Source organism: Triturus cristatus, chromosome 11 (assembly GCF_964204655.1).
Source record: "Triturus cristatus chromosome 11, aTriCri1.1, whole genome shotgun sequence".
In the NCBI taxonomy this organism is placed as follows: Eukaryota; Metazoa; Chordata; class Amphibia; order Caudata; family Salamandridae; genus Triturus; species Triturus cristatus.
In genome coordinates, this window is record NC_140594.1 from 118,501,486 (window position 1) to 118,519,228 (window position 17,743).

At 45.5% G+C, this 17,743-nt stretch overlaps 1 protein-coding gene across 1 annotated transcript in view; it reads right to left on the reverse strand.

Moving 5' to 3' along the window:
* Window positions 1-6,238: 6,238 nt before the first annotated feature.
* Window positions 6,239-17,743, reverse strand: part of RAB36 (RAB36, member RAS oncogene family) — a 135,695-nt gene continuing 124,190 nt past the window's right edge. Inside the window, exon 11 of the mRNA XM_085633321.1 lies at window positions 6,239-11,215. Coding sequence (XP_085489447.1) covers window positions 11,151-11,215 — 65 coding nt within the window. The 3' untranslated portion in view covers window positions 6,239-11,150. The remainder of the gene's footprint in view (window positions 11,216-17,743) is intronic.

Consider the following 17,743-nt stretch of genomic DNA (forward strand, 5'->3'; position numbering starts at 1 on the left):
GCGCCAGGATATCCTGTGTTATAGCATACTATAAAAATGCAGTAAAAAAAAAAAGTGTAATAGACACAACTGCCACTGCTGCCTGCCTTTAAGATGGCGGAGCGCCTGCCTTTAAGATGGCGGAGCTCCCATGAGAACTAAGGGGGCTGCAATAGCTTCACACTACAGAAACCATGACAGATGCGGCAAGCGTTTTTGACGGCTTGCAGCAGTGGATGAAACATGCTTTTGAGTGCAGCCAATGGGAGGAAAATGAAGAATTCAAGAAAAAGGAAGCATGGATAAAGAATATTCTGCCTCAGAGCAAGATACAGCTGTGCCCACAGATCTTCCTTCCAGCACTGTGTTGCAGCAGCTCATAGATCAAGTTGTCACTGCTGCTTTAGGTGCATGGGTGTTACAATCTCCTTCTAGCAACTTGAGGTAGATTCAACATTGTTGTATCGACAATGATGCTGAAAAGGTTCAAGACCAGAGGGGTCGATATGTGCAGGGGAACTTTGACTGAGGTCTTAAATCATATTAAAACAAACTTTATCTTCCCAGATCCAAGACCTAAGCCAGACAGGATGTTTTTGCCCAACAAAATTATAAGAGCCTGAAAGTCATTCTTTGCTTAAGGCAGTTCATAAAATCATATCTAGGAAGTAGAAGGGAGCTGAGCAGGTTATTGACAAGATATTACCCCCTCACTATCTTTACATATGGATCTCCCTCTACAATGAAGGTACATCCCTGAGGCTGGGACATCTTCACAGGAGACTATCATATTAGAAGTTGCCTCTTCAGTTGATGTAACAGATTAGAGAGTGGATTCAGCTGGTACAAGAGTTTATTCTGCTTCGAATTTTCCAATAAGAGCAAACACGTATGCTAAATATGGGGTTCAGGCTCTGCTTAGAGACTTTCACGCTCTGTCTGAGGAGAGGCCGCCTGGTGTAGACTGCACAGCTCTATGATGGAACAGCAGGTACACTGTCTATAAGCAATCTTGAGATTCTTAGACTCGAAAGCGACAATTTGATTTTTCGTGTCAGTTCGTTCCTAAGAGCGGCAGTCAGCTCACGTACCTCTATGAGCAATTTTTAATGTGTTAAGGGGCAGCCGAACACATAATATTGTTCTTCCGCATACAGTTACTGCTATCCTTTTAGCTGAAAGAAGCGCTATTTGTAGGCCGGATAATTTTAAAAGCTTAAAATTCAATTGCACTTATACTAGGCTGCTAAAACTGTTTACAAACAATTGCACTTTATCTTAATATGATGTTGCTGCTATACGTCTGTCCAACCCTTTTAATGTACTAATTTTTTAACGCTGCTTTTTGTTTATCAACTTGTAAATCTTAATCATGATTGCTGTATATTATGCCTTTTTTAATGTTGTACACAACTGTAATCTTCTTTACCGGAGGTTCCTTTTAACCAAAGCCTTTATGCACCATGCTTTTTAACAAGAATTGTATTTCTGTTGGTGGTGTTTGAACTGTGCTTTTATGGATATCTGTATCCGAATAAAGTTTATTGAATTGAATTGACATCTCCTTTGACTCCCTTTGAGTGGCAGCTACTGGTTGCGCGATAGCTGCTCAACATCACACTTGGATGAGATGGGATCATTTCCAGAGATCTCTTATGCTTCACTTACCCATCACAGGATCCAAACTCTTCAGCCCACATTAGGATGGCCTTGTCAAGCACTCAATAGAGGACCACAACTTACAAACCCAAGTTAGACCTCAGGGAAGGGTCAAGGAATGAAAGGGTATGCGTCCAGCTCTTTTGAGGAAAGTGCTGTGGCCGCGGATCGCTGTCTCTAAGGACTCGAAGCGTGTGCCTTCCAATGCCCCAGCTCCCCACAAGGCATGAACACTTGCAGCTACACTCTCCACGGGCGGGAGCAACTTTAACACTTCTGAGATGTTTGGAAGATGTTTTTATTTGAAACAATTTGAGTGATTTTCGAGTTAGCAACATGTACATCTTCAAATAGTACAAGGAAAATTGCAAGGGAAAAAGTAAAAAAGAGAAATATAAACATTAAACACAACAAAAAGAAGAGTGGCAGTCCTTTCACCAATTGGTGTAATGTCTCATTTTTTTAGGTTAGTGTGGAAGGTCTTACACTTTATGTTACCTGCATCTACAGCTGACAATGACGACATATAAGTGGAATTTATTTCAGGGAGGGCTATTTACATAGTCAGAGCAAGACATTCAGTTTCACATTGTTATAAGTTGTATCAGGATGGGGAGGAGGATTAGTCAATTTCCTTATTTTCTTTTTTTTGTTTTATAAACAATCTCATTCCTCTCTCTCAGAGGATGAGTCTACAGTGTCTACTGCTGTCCACTCATCATACAATTCCTTCCACTCAAATAGATCTTCTGTCATCTTATGATCTGTGCAAACTATTTGTATTCAAAAACTTGACAGGATGCCCAAAAGCCACTCTGTTAAGTATTTCCGCTAGTCATGGAATGACGGTCCCAGTTCCCAGAACCAATGTATGGACCTTTTAGCCTTTTTCCTAGGAGAAGTGACAAAGCCACTATCCTGAATTTCATTTAACCTTGTGAGGGATGTAGCTCCAATGAACACTGTTGGGACAGTAGCTTCACCCCTCCTCCGACGGCGGATCTCAATTGTGTGATTTGGAAGATGTTGGAGGTTGTGGAGTCTGGCTATCAGATTCGGTTTTCAGAGGATTCGGGAACATTCTTCTACTCCACTTCAGCCCCTTGCTGTCCTCTTCTTCTCAGAGTCCCTTTTCAAGGTACACAGGATTTATTGGACAAGGCCAGGTTCCAATTCCCAGCAGCGTGTGGAGTACTTTTGCATCCTCTTGGTGTTCAATAAGTCTTCTAGAAGCTTCAGGCTTAAAATAGTAAATCAACTTTTTAAAGGTCAGGGTGTTGCGGTCTAATATGGGTTTGGCCCTTCCAGGCTGCAGTCCACATTGTGCAGATGGTGTTGCATCTTCCTGTGCTTCTGGACAAAACCTCAGGCCTGTGTGTCTTGTCGGGATCACTCCCAAACCGCTTCTCTCCCAGGAGAGCTTAGGAAAGTATTTGGTACCACTATGCAAGCCTCCTCTGGGTTCAGCATCTCTTACTTATTACAGGTTCTGTTTGGGCAGATAACCAAGGCCCTGATTACGATTTCGGTCAGAGTTGCCTTCGACCAACATCGCTGCTGGTTGGGAACCGACCAACCTCAGGTCCAACCCCGAAATTAGGATGTGACCACACATGGCGCTTTCATGTTGGAAAGGCCGGCATGAAAAGGCTGTCAGAAACCAACATCATTATCCGGACAGCGGAAACACCATCCTTAAGGGATTATGAGGAGTTTCCGACTGACCGACGGGCTCCTTGAGCCCGTAGGCTTGTGTCGGTTGGTCCCTCCAACTCCTGCCCCAACCACACGCATCCTAATATCCTAATGCGTTGGTTGGATGGCAGCAGATGTGGTTCGGACCGCAACCGACAAGCTGTCAGTTGCAGTCCGAACCGCATCGTAATGAGGCCCTAAGTCTTTTATCTCTCTTTACATTCCTTTTTATCTCTCTTTCCTATCCTTTTCCCCTTTCTGTGTCTCCTTTTGCCAGTCACCACACTTCCTGTTTCTCTCTCGCCTGTGTTTTATTTTATTTTTTAGGGTGAGCAACTCTGGGGTGAAGATGCAACTAAACCTCGCCTTTGCTGTTCCCAGGTAAGCAATCTGCCTCCACTTCAAATGGCCCTCCATAGATGGCCAGGTTAGGACATTTATTGATGGTTGTAATGTCTTATCTCAACCATACATTGAAAGACAGTGCAGAACCCTTATATCCTGTGCCTTGACCTGTTGTCCATGGCAAAAAGTAGGTTTGATTTTGCTAGCTCCCTATAATCTGCTGAATTACAAGTACCTTATTATTGTTGGTGAGTATTATTCAAAGTGGTTGTGCTTTTCTTTTGTCAAAGCAGCTCCCACAATGTATATCATTTAGAGAGGATTTTCTGCATAGACAATAGCCTACATCTCCCCTCTTCAGACATGGTGCAGTTTATGAGCGTGCATGGCTTGAAACATCTTAAAGAGTAGCTCTATAGTCTTTCCTCTAATGGGTTAGTTGAGAGGCCAAATCACTTCTTGAAAGAGGGCATTCAGACCGATTTATCTAACACATTGTGTGTGTTTTGAGAAGGTTTAGAGTTACAATTCAATGTCGCACAGTACTAATGGTGTGCCACCTTTCCTCCTCCTGATAGGGGGTGATCCGATGTCCACACTGAAGCAGGCTTGATCAATGAATCTAGTAAACGGGAGCGCTTTGCAAGTGTGGATGCAGATGAGCGGAGGAAGGTGCAATTGAAACAAAAGTATTGTTGAAACAAAAGTATTGTAGGAGGTATGTTGATTGTAAAAATAATCTGAAAGAGGTAAATTTGATGCCCAGTGTTTAATGAAAAACCTATGAGTAGCTAAAGGAGAGTCTTGATATATTGCATCAGTTAAGGTAAATAGGGGCTAGATGTATGAAGCTATTTAGAGGGCCCTAAGTCTGCAATTCACAAATCACAGGATTTGTGACTGATAAATGGCTTATACAAATGTTCAAAACCCATTTAGTGATTCGGTAACATGTTGCATTTAAAAACAATAAAGTTGCTTTATTTAAGAGCAATCACAGATATGGTGGTCTGTTGACCTCTGCAGGCCACCATCACTGTAATGACGAGGATTTTTAGTGGGTCGCAATTTGCTACCTACCTCATTAATATTCATGGGGTAGGTCGACTTGCATCCACCTACGAATCCCTTTTTTGGCGAACCAACCTACTATCCTTTAGATGTGTTCACAAAATATAACAATGATCGCAAAAATACTGGTCACTAATTGCAACCAGTCAATTACGACCAGTTTTACGTGCATCTGGCTCTAAGTTTGCTGTTATTTGGGAAGGCAATGGATGGTGGAACTTAAGTGCCGTGGTTCATGTTTCTTCTTATTTTGAAGAACATTTGTTATGAGGAGGTTGAGAATACTGATTAGACCATACGGTGCAGTACCCTCACACAAACGAGATGTTCCTGTGCGTGTGGAAGATTGTCGTCAAACATCAGTACCTTTGTTGTCCGCAAGAACTTCAACAGATGTTGCTTCTCAAAACAGTACGAGTGACAAGTCTATGTGTGTTCCTGGTTAACCCATATCACACACCAGCAATGGATTGACTTCATCTCTACTATCTGTATTTATAGATTACGCTGTCTGAGTTTGGGGGATGGCTCCAGCTTGTTTGTTTTAAAAAGGGGAAGGTGATGCAGTATGCACAATTTCTATTTGACAGTTATTATGGTTCATTGTTTCTTTATTTCCCCTAATTTACATTATTGCAAATAGTAATGCTTCTGCATGAGGATATGTTTAGGGTCCCACTATGTAAGATCTCATGGCGTTCTGGATTGTGACATGGATCTCCGATCCGCTGCCTCACTCTGGATTGCCACGCTGAGGAATGAAAGCGCGGACCTGTTCCTCTGAATAAATCTTATTAAAGAACGACTTTCAAGTGGTGGATTCTTTCCATGGTGCTCATCAGAGAGCCACACTGCACTGTCTGGGAATGTTACTCCATATTATGGCCTCAAAAGGTGTATATTCTTTGGGAGCCTATTGTAATATGGCAGCTCACTTATACTGGCCCGTGACCCAGAAATACTTCATTCAATTCTTCCTGAATAGGAGAGCGTTTTCTTATACTCCAGTGCCTGACAAGAGGGTAGGGTGCAGGGGTTTACCCGTTCTACCTCTACTTTGCATTCACCCTTCCCTTTTCTATCATTTTCTGCTCTCAAAGCTAGATAATCTGGCCCTGTTCCTTACTTCACTCCTTCCTTTCAAGGTACCACGGCGGGAATAATGATTGGGAGATCTGGATTCTTTTGCTCCCTCTGGACCATCAGGTGAGGTGATAAGGAGCACAGTGGTGGAGTTCCTTCCTTCAGTACAAGTGGTGTCCTCCTCCCTTACAGATCTCCAGTTTATCTTCTTCCTATCCGCCCTTAACCACACATGGGATTTATTTTTGATTTTAGTATACAATATCGCCTAATAAAGAGGAGCGGGAACTCAACGCTTTCAAGCACCATTCAGCATTCCAACAAGATGCTAGCCTCCGTTCTGATGGATTGAGTAGCTCTGTATGTCGCGAACGAGCAGGTATAAGAAAACACTTTCGCACCGAAATAGCAGGATATAGTATTTATTGAAAAATTTTAGCACCTTTTCCAGCAAGGTCAAAAAATGCTTTACAAAAGTAACCACAGTTGAGTTCTTCCTTTTTCACAGAGAAGCCGCCCTCCTGTTTTTTAAGGCAGTGATTTCAGGGCACGGTGGACACCTCATTTCGAAACGACACTCAACACATGATTTAAGCAAGATTCAAATTAAAGATTACAATAATAAAATATTCTGCAATTAACATCTAAAAAACATTAAACTTGCTCATGTTATTCCACATATCCTTGTTTATTTTATAGCTCCTACTTCAAGTTTCCTCCTTTGACCACTCTGATCTTAGAGTCCTCTTCCAAATCTCTTTTCCTCTAGTCCCTATTCTATCCTGTGCCTGCTCCCCGTGCAGTTTCCTTTATCCTATCCTTTGTCAATTTCAAGTGTTGTTCCCATTTTTATAATTCTTAGAACTCTAAAGTGATGTTCAACATACCTAATATTCATATACATTCAAAGCTTTATTTCCACAGTGCCTCTTTTCTCATGTCTTTGGTCTTCATTTAATTCCAGTCACTAGCCTTCCACATGATTTCCTAAACACTTTCATCTTATGATAACACTCTCTTATATCCTATTTCATTTGCACAAGTACTTCATCTTAATTATTATATATAGGGTCTGATTCTAGCGCTTCATTTTCATTGCACTTCCCCATTACCTCGTCCTGCACAACCCACCTTCAGTGGCCCTCCATACTCCCTCTATACTTTACCCATCTCTGTTCTTCAATTAACTCATGCCTGTTGCCTCTACCTTTGCATGCATCTATTTCCTTTGAGCCACACTTTTCCCTAATACCCCTCCTGTCACACCTTGAAAACGTCAGTCACCCTCTACTCTTGCTGCCCCTTACATGTACAGCATGGCAACAAACAACACAGTACAGTACACCCAGGTGGCAACATAGAACACTGGTGGTACCACTGCCCCTTGCTGATGTCATATAGTGTGAGACTGTGAAATGACTAGTCTTGTGGCAAAGGTTTGTGATTTCAGATTGATGGCCTGTTAAAACTCTGTCAAAGAATTGTATCTCACAAGTCGTAGGCTACTTTATATAATTTGCGACAGAAAGTATCAGTGATCCATCAACCAGGGTTCAAACCATTAGTAGGGACTCAAACAAGAAATACAGGCATCCTTGGACCACTTGAGTAAGTGCACCGTTGCATCTGGCAGATGTGCGGTTTGTAAGTTTACTTGCCAACCGACATGAATACTAAGAATAGCTTAAGAAAAATGCTGCTCAATTCTTGTACATGGACTAAGAAATGGTTGAGATATGAGCAAGGAATGTGATCCAACAAGAGGGGCAGGTATAAAAGTCCAGTCCTGGTCTTCTCTTTCATCAATCAGTACATTCTGAAAACTGCAGTCTTGGTTCACTGCAAGTGAGCTAAATGAATGAACACATCTGAGAGCAATGATTTGAAACTAAAAGGCCCAAGCATGTGAAAGCTGTGATTTTAGACATAGTGTGACCTGGCAACCTTGCTCCAAATTCACAAGCAGCATCATGGCTGTCTGAAAAAAACTGACTATTTGTATTTTGGGTTTAAATCAAATGGCACCCTATCAATGTTTTTAAAGAAACAGTGTGTACAGTTGTCCACAGTCACTGCAATATTCATTCACTGTTTCTGACTTTGATATAGCATCTCTCCATACACTTGTGCTGCACATTGAATGTGAAAATTGAGAGGTGGCTTGGCTATGTGAACTCCTTAATCTTGTGATGACATGTGCCAGGGAGCTGCACGGGTGCAGAACAAGTTACAAGGAGTGACAAGAGAGATCAAGGCACGTACTGATGACCTCGGGTTGTCTACAGATGGTTCAGCTCACCATGGCCTATTCTAGTATGCATACTAACACTGCTTTTATAATGTTATTGTATCTTACTGCATTGACTTAATGCTTTCAGGCAGCTATCACCATCTAGCAGCACAGAAAGTGACATCACAGTTGGTGAGATCAAGGAGGTATGCAAGGTATATGTTCCTTCACCCCATACTTGAATCAGGCACCATATCCCAATACTTTTAAGGAGCAAACAAATAATTTTGCACGATTTGGATATAGGCTTCGCCAGCAAAATCAGACTTCTCAGAGAAGATATATTTTATTTTTGTTGCCGTCTGTGCAGGGTCAGGGCCGTGGGGGTTGGGAAGGTAAGTTGATTATATTGATAAACTGACACACATTCCATTTTGTAGAGAGAAACATTGAGAGGGTCTGGATGGCTTAAAGGAAAAAATATTTTGCTTCGGTGGACGATGTTTGTGGCCATTCACACACGAAATTGCCTTAGATGGTTGTTACTGCCTGAAGTGGGAAAAAACAGCCAAATAAAGTCTTTGAAATACTCATAGAACAGTAGATGGATTTTCCTGCAGAGCCCGTGGACCCCTCCAAACCCAGCCATGTTCAATATTCTGCCTTATCAGCTAAAGCAGCATTTTTGTCAATAATACCCATCTGTGTGATTGGGCAAGTCTACAAATACAATCTAAGAGCTAGCGGACTCCCTATGTTTAAAGAAGCACAAACCTGCTGGATGGAGGCGGCATACATCTTAAGCTATTGGATGATCAGATGCTGATGCATTGGGCTTTAGTAAAGGATTGATGAAACTGTGGCCTCGGGTCAGCTCGACGATCCTCCTTCACAATTCACGGGGTTTACATTAATCCTTACTGGAATGTTTCATTATTTGAAGTCTTTGCTACAATCATATTCGTATTTTAATTTTATGTCTGGTGTTTTATCAGTAATATTATTTTGTCCATTGAAAATGGCCTTGTGAGGGATTCGCGTTTCAATGAAAGAGAAAACGCAGTCATTCTGTCCCCTTTACACAACTGCATAGTGCTAACGCTGTAAGTGTTTGCGATCACTCATGTAAGGCGAGGAAACCACAAAGAGAGAGGCTGTATTTGATACCCTTTTGCACACATACTACTCCTTTGAGCAGGTGAGAAACATGAAGAGAGGTTTAGTTTTCCTTCTACCATCAGCAAGAATGTGGGTGATGAAGTAGTCGGTGCAGGAGTCCCACTCTAATGGTTCACATTGTACTTCAAGATTCTGCTCGTTTTCCAGCAGGAGCTGTGAAGAGAGGTCCTTGAACGTTTCTTCAAGTTTCACGCATCTAAAGTTTTAATGACTTGTATTCTAATAACTATCAAGGCTTTCAAGTAATATAGATATACATCGATTTCGGGGTATTCCGAACATCAATATAATTATTCAGAGCCAAAGAGAGAGCCGTTGAATCACGACTAACATCCCAAACATGGTCAACACCTTTTTATGAAAGTGATAACAAGACTCTTGGAGAATTATCATCCTGTGCTTCTTTGGTTCTTCTTACTTTTACCAGCCCCACTGATCTGGGGCCTTCAATACAAAAATCTCAGGTAATCTCCAAGTAACAGTTTGATTTTAATGTGTGTCTGATGCCAATCTCTGTATTTTGTGAATAGGCAAGATTTAATTGCTGGGCTTTGCCTAAGTATTAAAAAACAGTATTCATATTAAATCAAATATTTTAACTTTAGCCGACCTTCAGCATAATACTATTGGAAGCTTAACTCAGTTACATACCTACAATAACGGCCATACAGTATCCCTGTGAGATTTTATGTATCAAAAAGCAGAAGGGCAATATTCTCCAGCCCAAATCCCACATGCGAGGATCCTTGGTATTTATGAACTGCTGTGAGACATTGCCTTGGCTAAACAAAATCCTGATTTTCCAGATATATTCCCCACCATCTTTCCAAGATTAGAGTTTTAAGGTAGTGTTTACATCCTGACTGCACTCGTGGGAGAGAGCTGTACACTGCATATCTTCCAACTCATTTGTTTTATGATGGAAACTCCAAAGGGTTTTAACTTGTAGAGTATTGAGTTACTTATGTTAGTTTGCCTACTTGATTACAAGATAGTGCTGGACAAGGGAGCATGTATCTATGCATTTACCAATGTCTTCTAGGTATGCATAGACAGAATATTTCTAAAGTGAGGTATGTAAACAGCACAACCTCAAGAGTATGTCACTTCTAAACTGAGGTATGCAAACTGCAGCATTTCGAAAAATTCTAAAGACTTATAAATGACATTCCTAAACAAAACCTGGGAAACAAATGAAGGGGATTATGGAAATAAAAAGAAAAATTGAGGATAAGAAGACGATGAAAGGCGCATAGCAGAATTTAGACAGCATTTCTGTCCATGCGCCTGACTAAAGATGAGGAATGCAGCATTATGTACATTCATTTCTCAGCCCTCAGCTTTTAGAAAAAGTTTTAACAGTGCTTGTTTTAATAGTTCTTCAACATTTCTTATTGTAGATGGCTGGCTAGTTGACTTTTTGGTTTAGTTTTCTTGAGATTGTCTCATGTTAAAGAGATGACAATTTGGGCAGATCTGTGTGTGTGCCTGACTTTCATTGATGTGTGGTGTGAATGTGTGTGATAGCCCATTCGTTTCTTTACTTCTTTCTGAGGTAGGCTATAGTCATGCTGTGGATATGTCCACCCCAGACATTTTGTCTCTATGGTAATGTCCCTGAGGACACTCAGTAACATGAAACAATGGTAGGACATAGAGAAGCACATGTTTCTGAAGACAGCAACAGCTACGAAAGTGCTTATAAAAAAGCGCAAGCTTAGGACTTGCATTGTGTTAGCAGGTACACATGCATTTACACAAACATACACATAAACCACCACAAGCAAGCAGCAGTGAACTCTCAAACAAAACGTGAAAGTTGTGTGCGCAAGCCCCAACATGCTCTGAATGATACCCATTGGTGATCATGCCCTGGGCGAAATCCAAAACTCTGTGGCCTGCCTGGGTGCTAACAGCAGTTGATACTGGGTGGATCACTGTTGTTTGTGTTTTCCTGGGAGCTTCCGTCCAACTCTAAGAGAAAAAGAAAAACAATGTTAATGTTAAGGAACTTTATGCCATAGTTTACCCAAGAGGCTTTTCTTCCCTCCCTGTCTCCTCTTTATCCAAAACCTACCTCTTATCAGACACTACACACCTCCTCTACCTCTCAGACAACATCGTCTACCAGTCTCCAACTCTCCCGATGTCTCCTCTTTCAATGTACCCATACAATGCTCACACTCAACTCTTTAACAATGTCTAACACAACTCTCTTCTCTTCCAATGCACCAGTTCTCCACTGCATTCACACTACATGTACTGCTGTGCCTCTGCCCACTTCTTTCCCTCCAAGTGCATCAAGCCTTCTCTAGATTTACATCCCATCTTCTCCCAAACTATGCCCCCTCTCAATGCATCTACCATTCCAATGTTCACACTACATTACCTCCTAACTTTCACCCAAAACTCCAGTGAGAACTCAGTTTAGAGGGCCTTGGGGCAAGCAGGAGCTACTGGGACCAACCATGGGGGTTGAGATATTTTACCCCTGGGCCCGCCTTACTATGGATGCTGAGCAACGATGCCAAGTACCCCATCACCACTTGACTTTCAGTGGTAGATCACATCGAGAAGTCCAAAGCTTTTCAAGGGTGGAGGTAGAGACAGGGGGGGGGGGCTGGACACCAGCTCACAACTCAAAATATATTCAATAGCAGCAATAAATGATTATCCAGTCAAATACTTTCTTTTATGACAAAAATAGTATTCATATACAACAACAAATGAAGAATTCGGCATACACAAAAATTAGACAAAGTCCCCTTAGCTCTAGTGTTTAATTGCAGTCCTCTGAGTCCCACTTTCCTATCACTAGTGGTAGTGGTTACTTCCCTTTCAATGTAGGCGATATTCAGGTTAGGCACCACTAGCAGTTTGAGTCTCATGAGTGAGTCTCCAACTCTATTAGAAAATTCGAAGGTGTTCAAGGGACAAAGGGCTATCGTACAGAGAAGTTCCCCTGGGGCCTTCTGGCCCTTCGCTCAGTCTTACCCATACAATAGGGTTGGCCCCCCCATGGCCGCCCAGAGTCTCAAAGAGCATCTCTCGTACGTGTTTAATGGCAGACCTCTGAGTCACACTTCCTTTTCACTAGCAGTAGTGGTTATTCTCCTTTCACTATAGGCGACATTCAGGTTTGGCATCACTAGCAATCTGAGTCTCAGGAGTGTCACTACAACTCTGCAAGAAAAGTTAAAAGCCTTCCAGGGATGGCCTTTCGCTCAGTCTTACCCACACTGACAGGGATTGGCCGCTCGGAGTCTCCAAGAGCGTCTCTCTCACGGGCACGGCAGCTGCAGCAGATGCCTCGGGTAAGTATCACTCACATGGCTCTGCAGGGGCCCTGGCTGAGTGTTCTCGGTGTTCTTCCGATGGCTCGGTATGTTTCCTTTGGTCTTGCCCACAGGAGTGTCTGTATGTGGCGGGGGGGGGGACAGGTGGAGGTATTTCAAAAGTTTCTGGTTCCGATCCTCAGTTCAGGCTCGGGCCCGCACGGGTCACCATGGAAGCCTCTCCTTAAAACGATTGCATCCACCAGGCTACAATACTTGTATTCCTCCAGTAGACCCCCTCTGGCATTTAGGATAACCACAGCTGCTCCTCTCTCGAGCGACGGCCCATTTAGCACAGCAGCAGGTTCCTCTTCACAGCAGCCTCCTCTGGAATACAGGGTTGCTGATTTGCACACCGAACACGGGTGACGACCTGAACATAGCATACATCACGCTGGCCCCCTTTGGTATACAGGTTAGCCCACTTACACATTGCACACAGGCGTAGCTTCGATCGGCATGGCAACCTTCACATCAACTTCATGGCACCCGCCTCTGGCATATGGGGTCACCGACTTGAATCTGCACAGGGGCAACAACCTGATTGATATAGCAGCCGTTTAGCACTCTTTATACAGGTATATATAACTTCTTTATATAACATATAGCACCTCTCTTCAGGGATCCAGTCGAAAGGATCCCCCACTGGACTTCTCTCCCACGAGGGCTTTCCTCTTCCTCACAGGGTTCACAAGTCTTGGCAAGTAGGCAAACATTGGTGTTCAAAGCTTCAAGGACATCGGGTCTTAGTTATCCCTGGGTGATGCCTCCTCACCCAGCTGGCACACTGTCAGGCTTTAGCATCCAGCCCTGGTCACAGGTAGAAGCCTTGCAGAGCTTCTCCTCCTCACACAGCCCATCTGGCTGCTTGATGGTTGACAATTTTGGGGGCCTCGAAATACACTTCTTATAGCTATTTCAAGACACCAAATGTGATTTAGGGTCTGAGATTTTGACGTTTGTGTCAGGGGTCTGCTTCCTTTTGTGGTGTCCTTTTTTTTTTTTTTTTTAAATTTTATTTTGAAAACTTTAGAGCAGAACATACAGCTGTGGTCAAAGGGAATAACACTGAGCCACTCAGCAAACATCATTAGACACATTAGGCGTGGTGAAGGAATACTTAGTACAATGCAAGCAACATTAGCGAGAGCATCAGCATGGAATCAATGCAAACCAACATCCCTGTTCCCTACCGCCGACAACGATGCCCGGCGTTCACACCCCCGGGAGGGTTCCCCGAAACAGCACACCTCATACCAGAGTCACATCGCGTCAGCCAGTTGCACGACTTACAACCACAGCGCTCACCGTGCTCTTGCCACACGCCAGCAGCCCCAGGCAGCTAGTTATGCCAGTCTCCTCGGTCGCCAGCCCAGCACTACTCAGCTGTCAGCACGTCGCCCGTGGCGGCCCCCTCAGCTAGCAAATAACAACGCAGCGGAGCCCAAATGTCTGCGGGCTTAGACGTCGGGGGCATAAGCTCAGAGTAAGTACATATCTGTTCTTGACAGTATACAAGATCCCACACCCAGTCCTTGAATTTCGGAGCCCTGCCTCTGCCCTAGCGACACGCCACCCGTCTCTTAGCAAGCAGAAAGGCAAGCGCCATGAATTTGCGGTGCGTTGCCTGTATAGGCTCTACATAGCCCAGCAGGGCAAGGAGAGGGGAGGGCACCAAAACTGTGGAGATCATCTTCGAGAGCGCATCGAACACCTGATACCAATAGTGGTGCACCGCTGCACACGACCAAGCCAGGTGAAGAAAGTCCGCATCGGGAGCCCGGCAGCGCTCGCACCGGTCGTCATCGCGGAGCTTATAGCTATGAAGCCTGGCCGGGGTATAGTAAAGCCTGTGGATGTATTTGTAATGGATAATTCTAAGGCGGCTACTGGAGGAAACGCGATCCGTCTGCATTAAGCAGAATTGCCACTGCTTATCCGTCAGCGGGGCCGGTAGTTCCCTGTCCCATTTCTCCCTGGCAGCCAACTGCGGCGCCGGCGCCGAAGAGTGCACTGAACGGTATATTTTGGAAACGAGCTTGGCAGGAGTGTCATCATTCAATATGCGTTGCAGTGGAACCATATGCGGGGGTTCCTGCGGAAAGTCGGGCGTGAGTGCCCTCACCCCCTGCCGGAGGCGGAGGTATAGGAAAGTATCTAGGGGAGTAGGCTGCATGCCACCATACAAGTGTTCCATAGAACGGAACGCGCCATTGTGGTACAAATCCCCCCATGTCTCCACATGTATAGCGTGAAGTAATTTCCGAAAGCCTGCCTCCTGCAACAGGGGCATATTCGGGTGGTAAGCAAGGGGCAACAGCGGCGCGTACATCAGGTCCAGCCCGAGAATGGTAGCCAACCGGTGCCACGCAGTCACTGTGCTAATCAGCGTCGTGGGCGTCTTGTCTCTCCCCTGCACCGGAATGTACAATGCGCCCTCTATAGGAATGGGGTGCGCTAGCCAGTGTTCAGCCGCAACTTGCGGCATATATCTAGGCTGCCGTATCCAAAAGTAGGCATAGTGCGCCTGGGCCGCTAGGTAATAGAGCTCGAAGTTGGGAATGCCAAACCCGCCTTGGTCGTAGGGCTTAATAAGTATCTCCCACCTGAGCCGGGGCGTCTTACCTCCCCACACCAATCTGGTGAGCTCCAAGCGGAGCTGGCGAAAGAAGAAGGCACCGGGGGAAAAGGGAATATTCAAAAAGAGGTACAACAGTTGCGGCAATATTACCATTTTAATCAATGATGACCTGCCAGCCATGGAGAGGGGCAGCGCGATCCAGCGAGTGACATAATCCGTAATGCGAGACATCGCAGTACCATAATTAGCCCGTAGAAGCTCGTCCCTGCTCTTTTCTATGCGGATGCCCAGGTACTTGAAATCCCCCTCACTCCAGGCAAGGGGGAAGTCCAGCCCGAATTGCGCAGTAGAGGCAGTCAGGGGGAACAGGCAAGACTTGCTCCAGTTGATCTGGATACCAGAAAGCATGCCAAATCGAACAAATTCTCGAAGGATCGGGTTTAAGTTCTCCTTAGGGTCGCGGACGTAAAGGGTGATATCATCAGCGTACATGGATATCAATATTTGCCGCTGGAAGCAACGCAACGCCTTGTCACGATGGTGTTGCCGCAACTTGGCCGCCAGTGGCTCCATGGCCAAGGCAAATAGCAGGGGCGAGAGGGGGCATCCCTGCCTGGTGCCTCTAGTAATAGGGAACACAGAGGAGAGCTGACCATTTACCAGCACCCTAGCCGTAGGATCAATGTATAACAACTTGATCCACGAAATGAATATGCTTGGGAATCTCATTCGCCCCAACACTTGGAACAGATAGTCCCATTCAAGGGAATCAAATGCCTTCGTGGCATCGAGGAACACGGCGGCCATGGATAGGTCCTCATGCACAGAATTAAGGACCGAGAAGAAAGTGCGGAGATTGTGGGATGTAGCCCTACCTGGCACAAACCCGGACTGATCGGGCAGTATCAGGTTAGGGAGGAGGAGGTTGATGCGGGTGGCTATGATCTTAGCTAGGATTTTCACGTCGCAGTTTAGCAGGGAGAGGGGCCGGTAGGAGTCACAATCACTCGCCGCCTTCCCCGGCTTAAGAAACGAAGTGATGAGGGCCATGCGCATAGAAGGGGGGAGGTGGCCCACCTCCAGGGCGTCCTCATACACCTCTCTCAAGACCGGTGCCATAAAATCGATGTAGGTTTTGTAGAATTCAATTGGTATCCCATCTAGTCCAGCGGCCTTGCCTGACTTCATGTGCATGATGGCCTCCCTCACCTCATCTAGTTCAAAAGGAGAACTCAAGAACTCTCTTTGTGTATCACTGAGCCACCCCAGGGAGACATCTGCGAGGTAGTCGTGCAATCGTAGCTCCTCTGTCCTAGTCGACGCGTACAGCACACGATAATGTGCCACGAAGGTGTTGAGGATGTGCACAGTATCCCTATATAGCGTGCCGTCCGTCCCCACAATCTCCATGATCGTATTAGAAGGACGCACTAGTCTCATGGTCGCCGCCAGGGCTTTCCCCGGCCTCTCACCCTCACCATAACTCCGGGCCACCCAGTACCTGCCTCTAAATTTCGTTTCCCTTGCAGCTTCAGCAGTATATTCCGAGACCCTGTCCCGAATACTAGCAAGCGTGGCATCATCAGGATTTACAGCCAGCGACGCCTCTAGCGCCTGAAGATCTGCCTCCAATGCACGCAGGCGCGTCATTATGCTCTTCAGAACTCCCGAGCCTTTGGCAATCCACAGGCCCCGCAAGGTCACCTTGAACGCATCCCAGATAGTTTCAACATCCCGCACGGAGTCTTTGTTGCGCCTAAAGAAGTCCAGACAGTCCTCCGGCAGCTCCTCCTGGAAAGGGGGATCGAGGAGCATCAGGGGTTGCAGACGCCAGGCCGCCAGAGGGGGGCCGAGGCCCGCAGCACGCAAGGTAACTCGCACTGGCGCGTGATCTGAGAAGGTTCGCGGGAGGTGTCGCGCCGTAACCAGCGCCGCATGGAACAACGGGGCCAGGAAGACATAGTCGAGCCGAGCCCAGGTGCGGGCCTGCGCTGTAAATTGAGTACCTTCACGGGCCTCAGCGTGGAGGTGTCTCCATGTGTCGATTAGTCTATGCTCTTCCACGATCGCAGACAGCGCCTCCCGGGACCTAGTATAATGATGCGGGGCCGGGTGGGATCTATCCATCGCCGGGCGGAGCGCGACATTAAAATCACCACCCCATATGAGGTGTTGCGTGCCCACACCCACTATATCTGCGCCCAAGTCCGCAAAGAAGGTAGGGTCGTCCACATTGGGACCGTAGCAGCACGCAAGTGTAACCATCTTGTGTCCCAGTCTGCCCCACATCAAGCTATAGCGGCCCTGGGCATCACCTTTAGTACCCGCTAGAACAAAGGGGGTTCCCTTTTTGACCAATATTGCAACCCCACGGGAGTATGAAGAGTAGGAAGAAAAGGCAGTGTACTTCGCCCATCTACCAGCAAAGGTAGGAGTAGACTGCGCTCGGAAGTGGGTTTCTTGAAGAAACGCGATGTGGATTGCATGACGATCTAAATAAGGCAGGATGTGCCTACGTTTTCTAGGGTCACCTAGGCCTCTGACGTTCCAGGTGATGATGTTTAGGTCAGCGTCCCCCATAAGCGG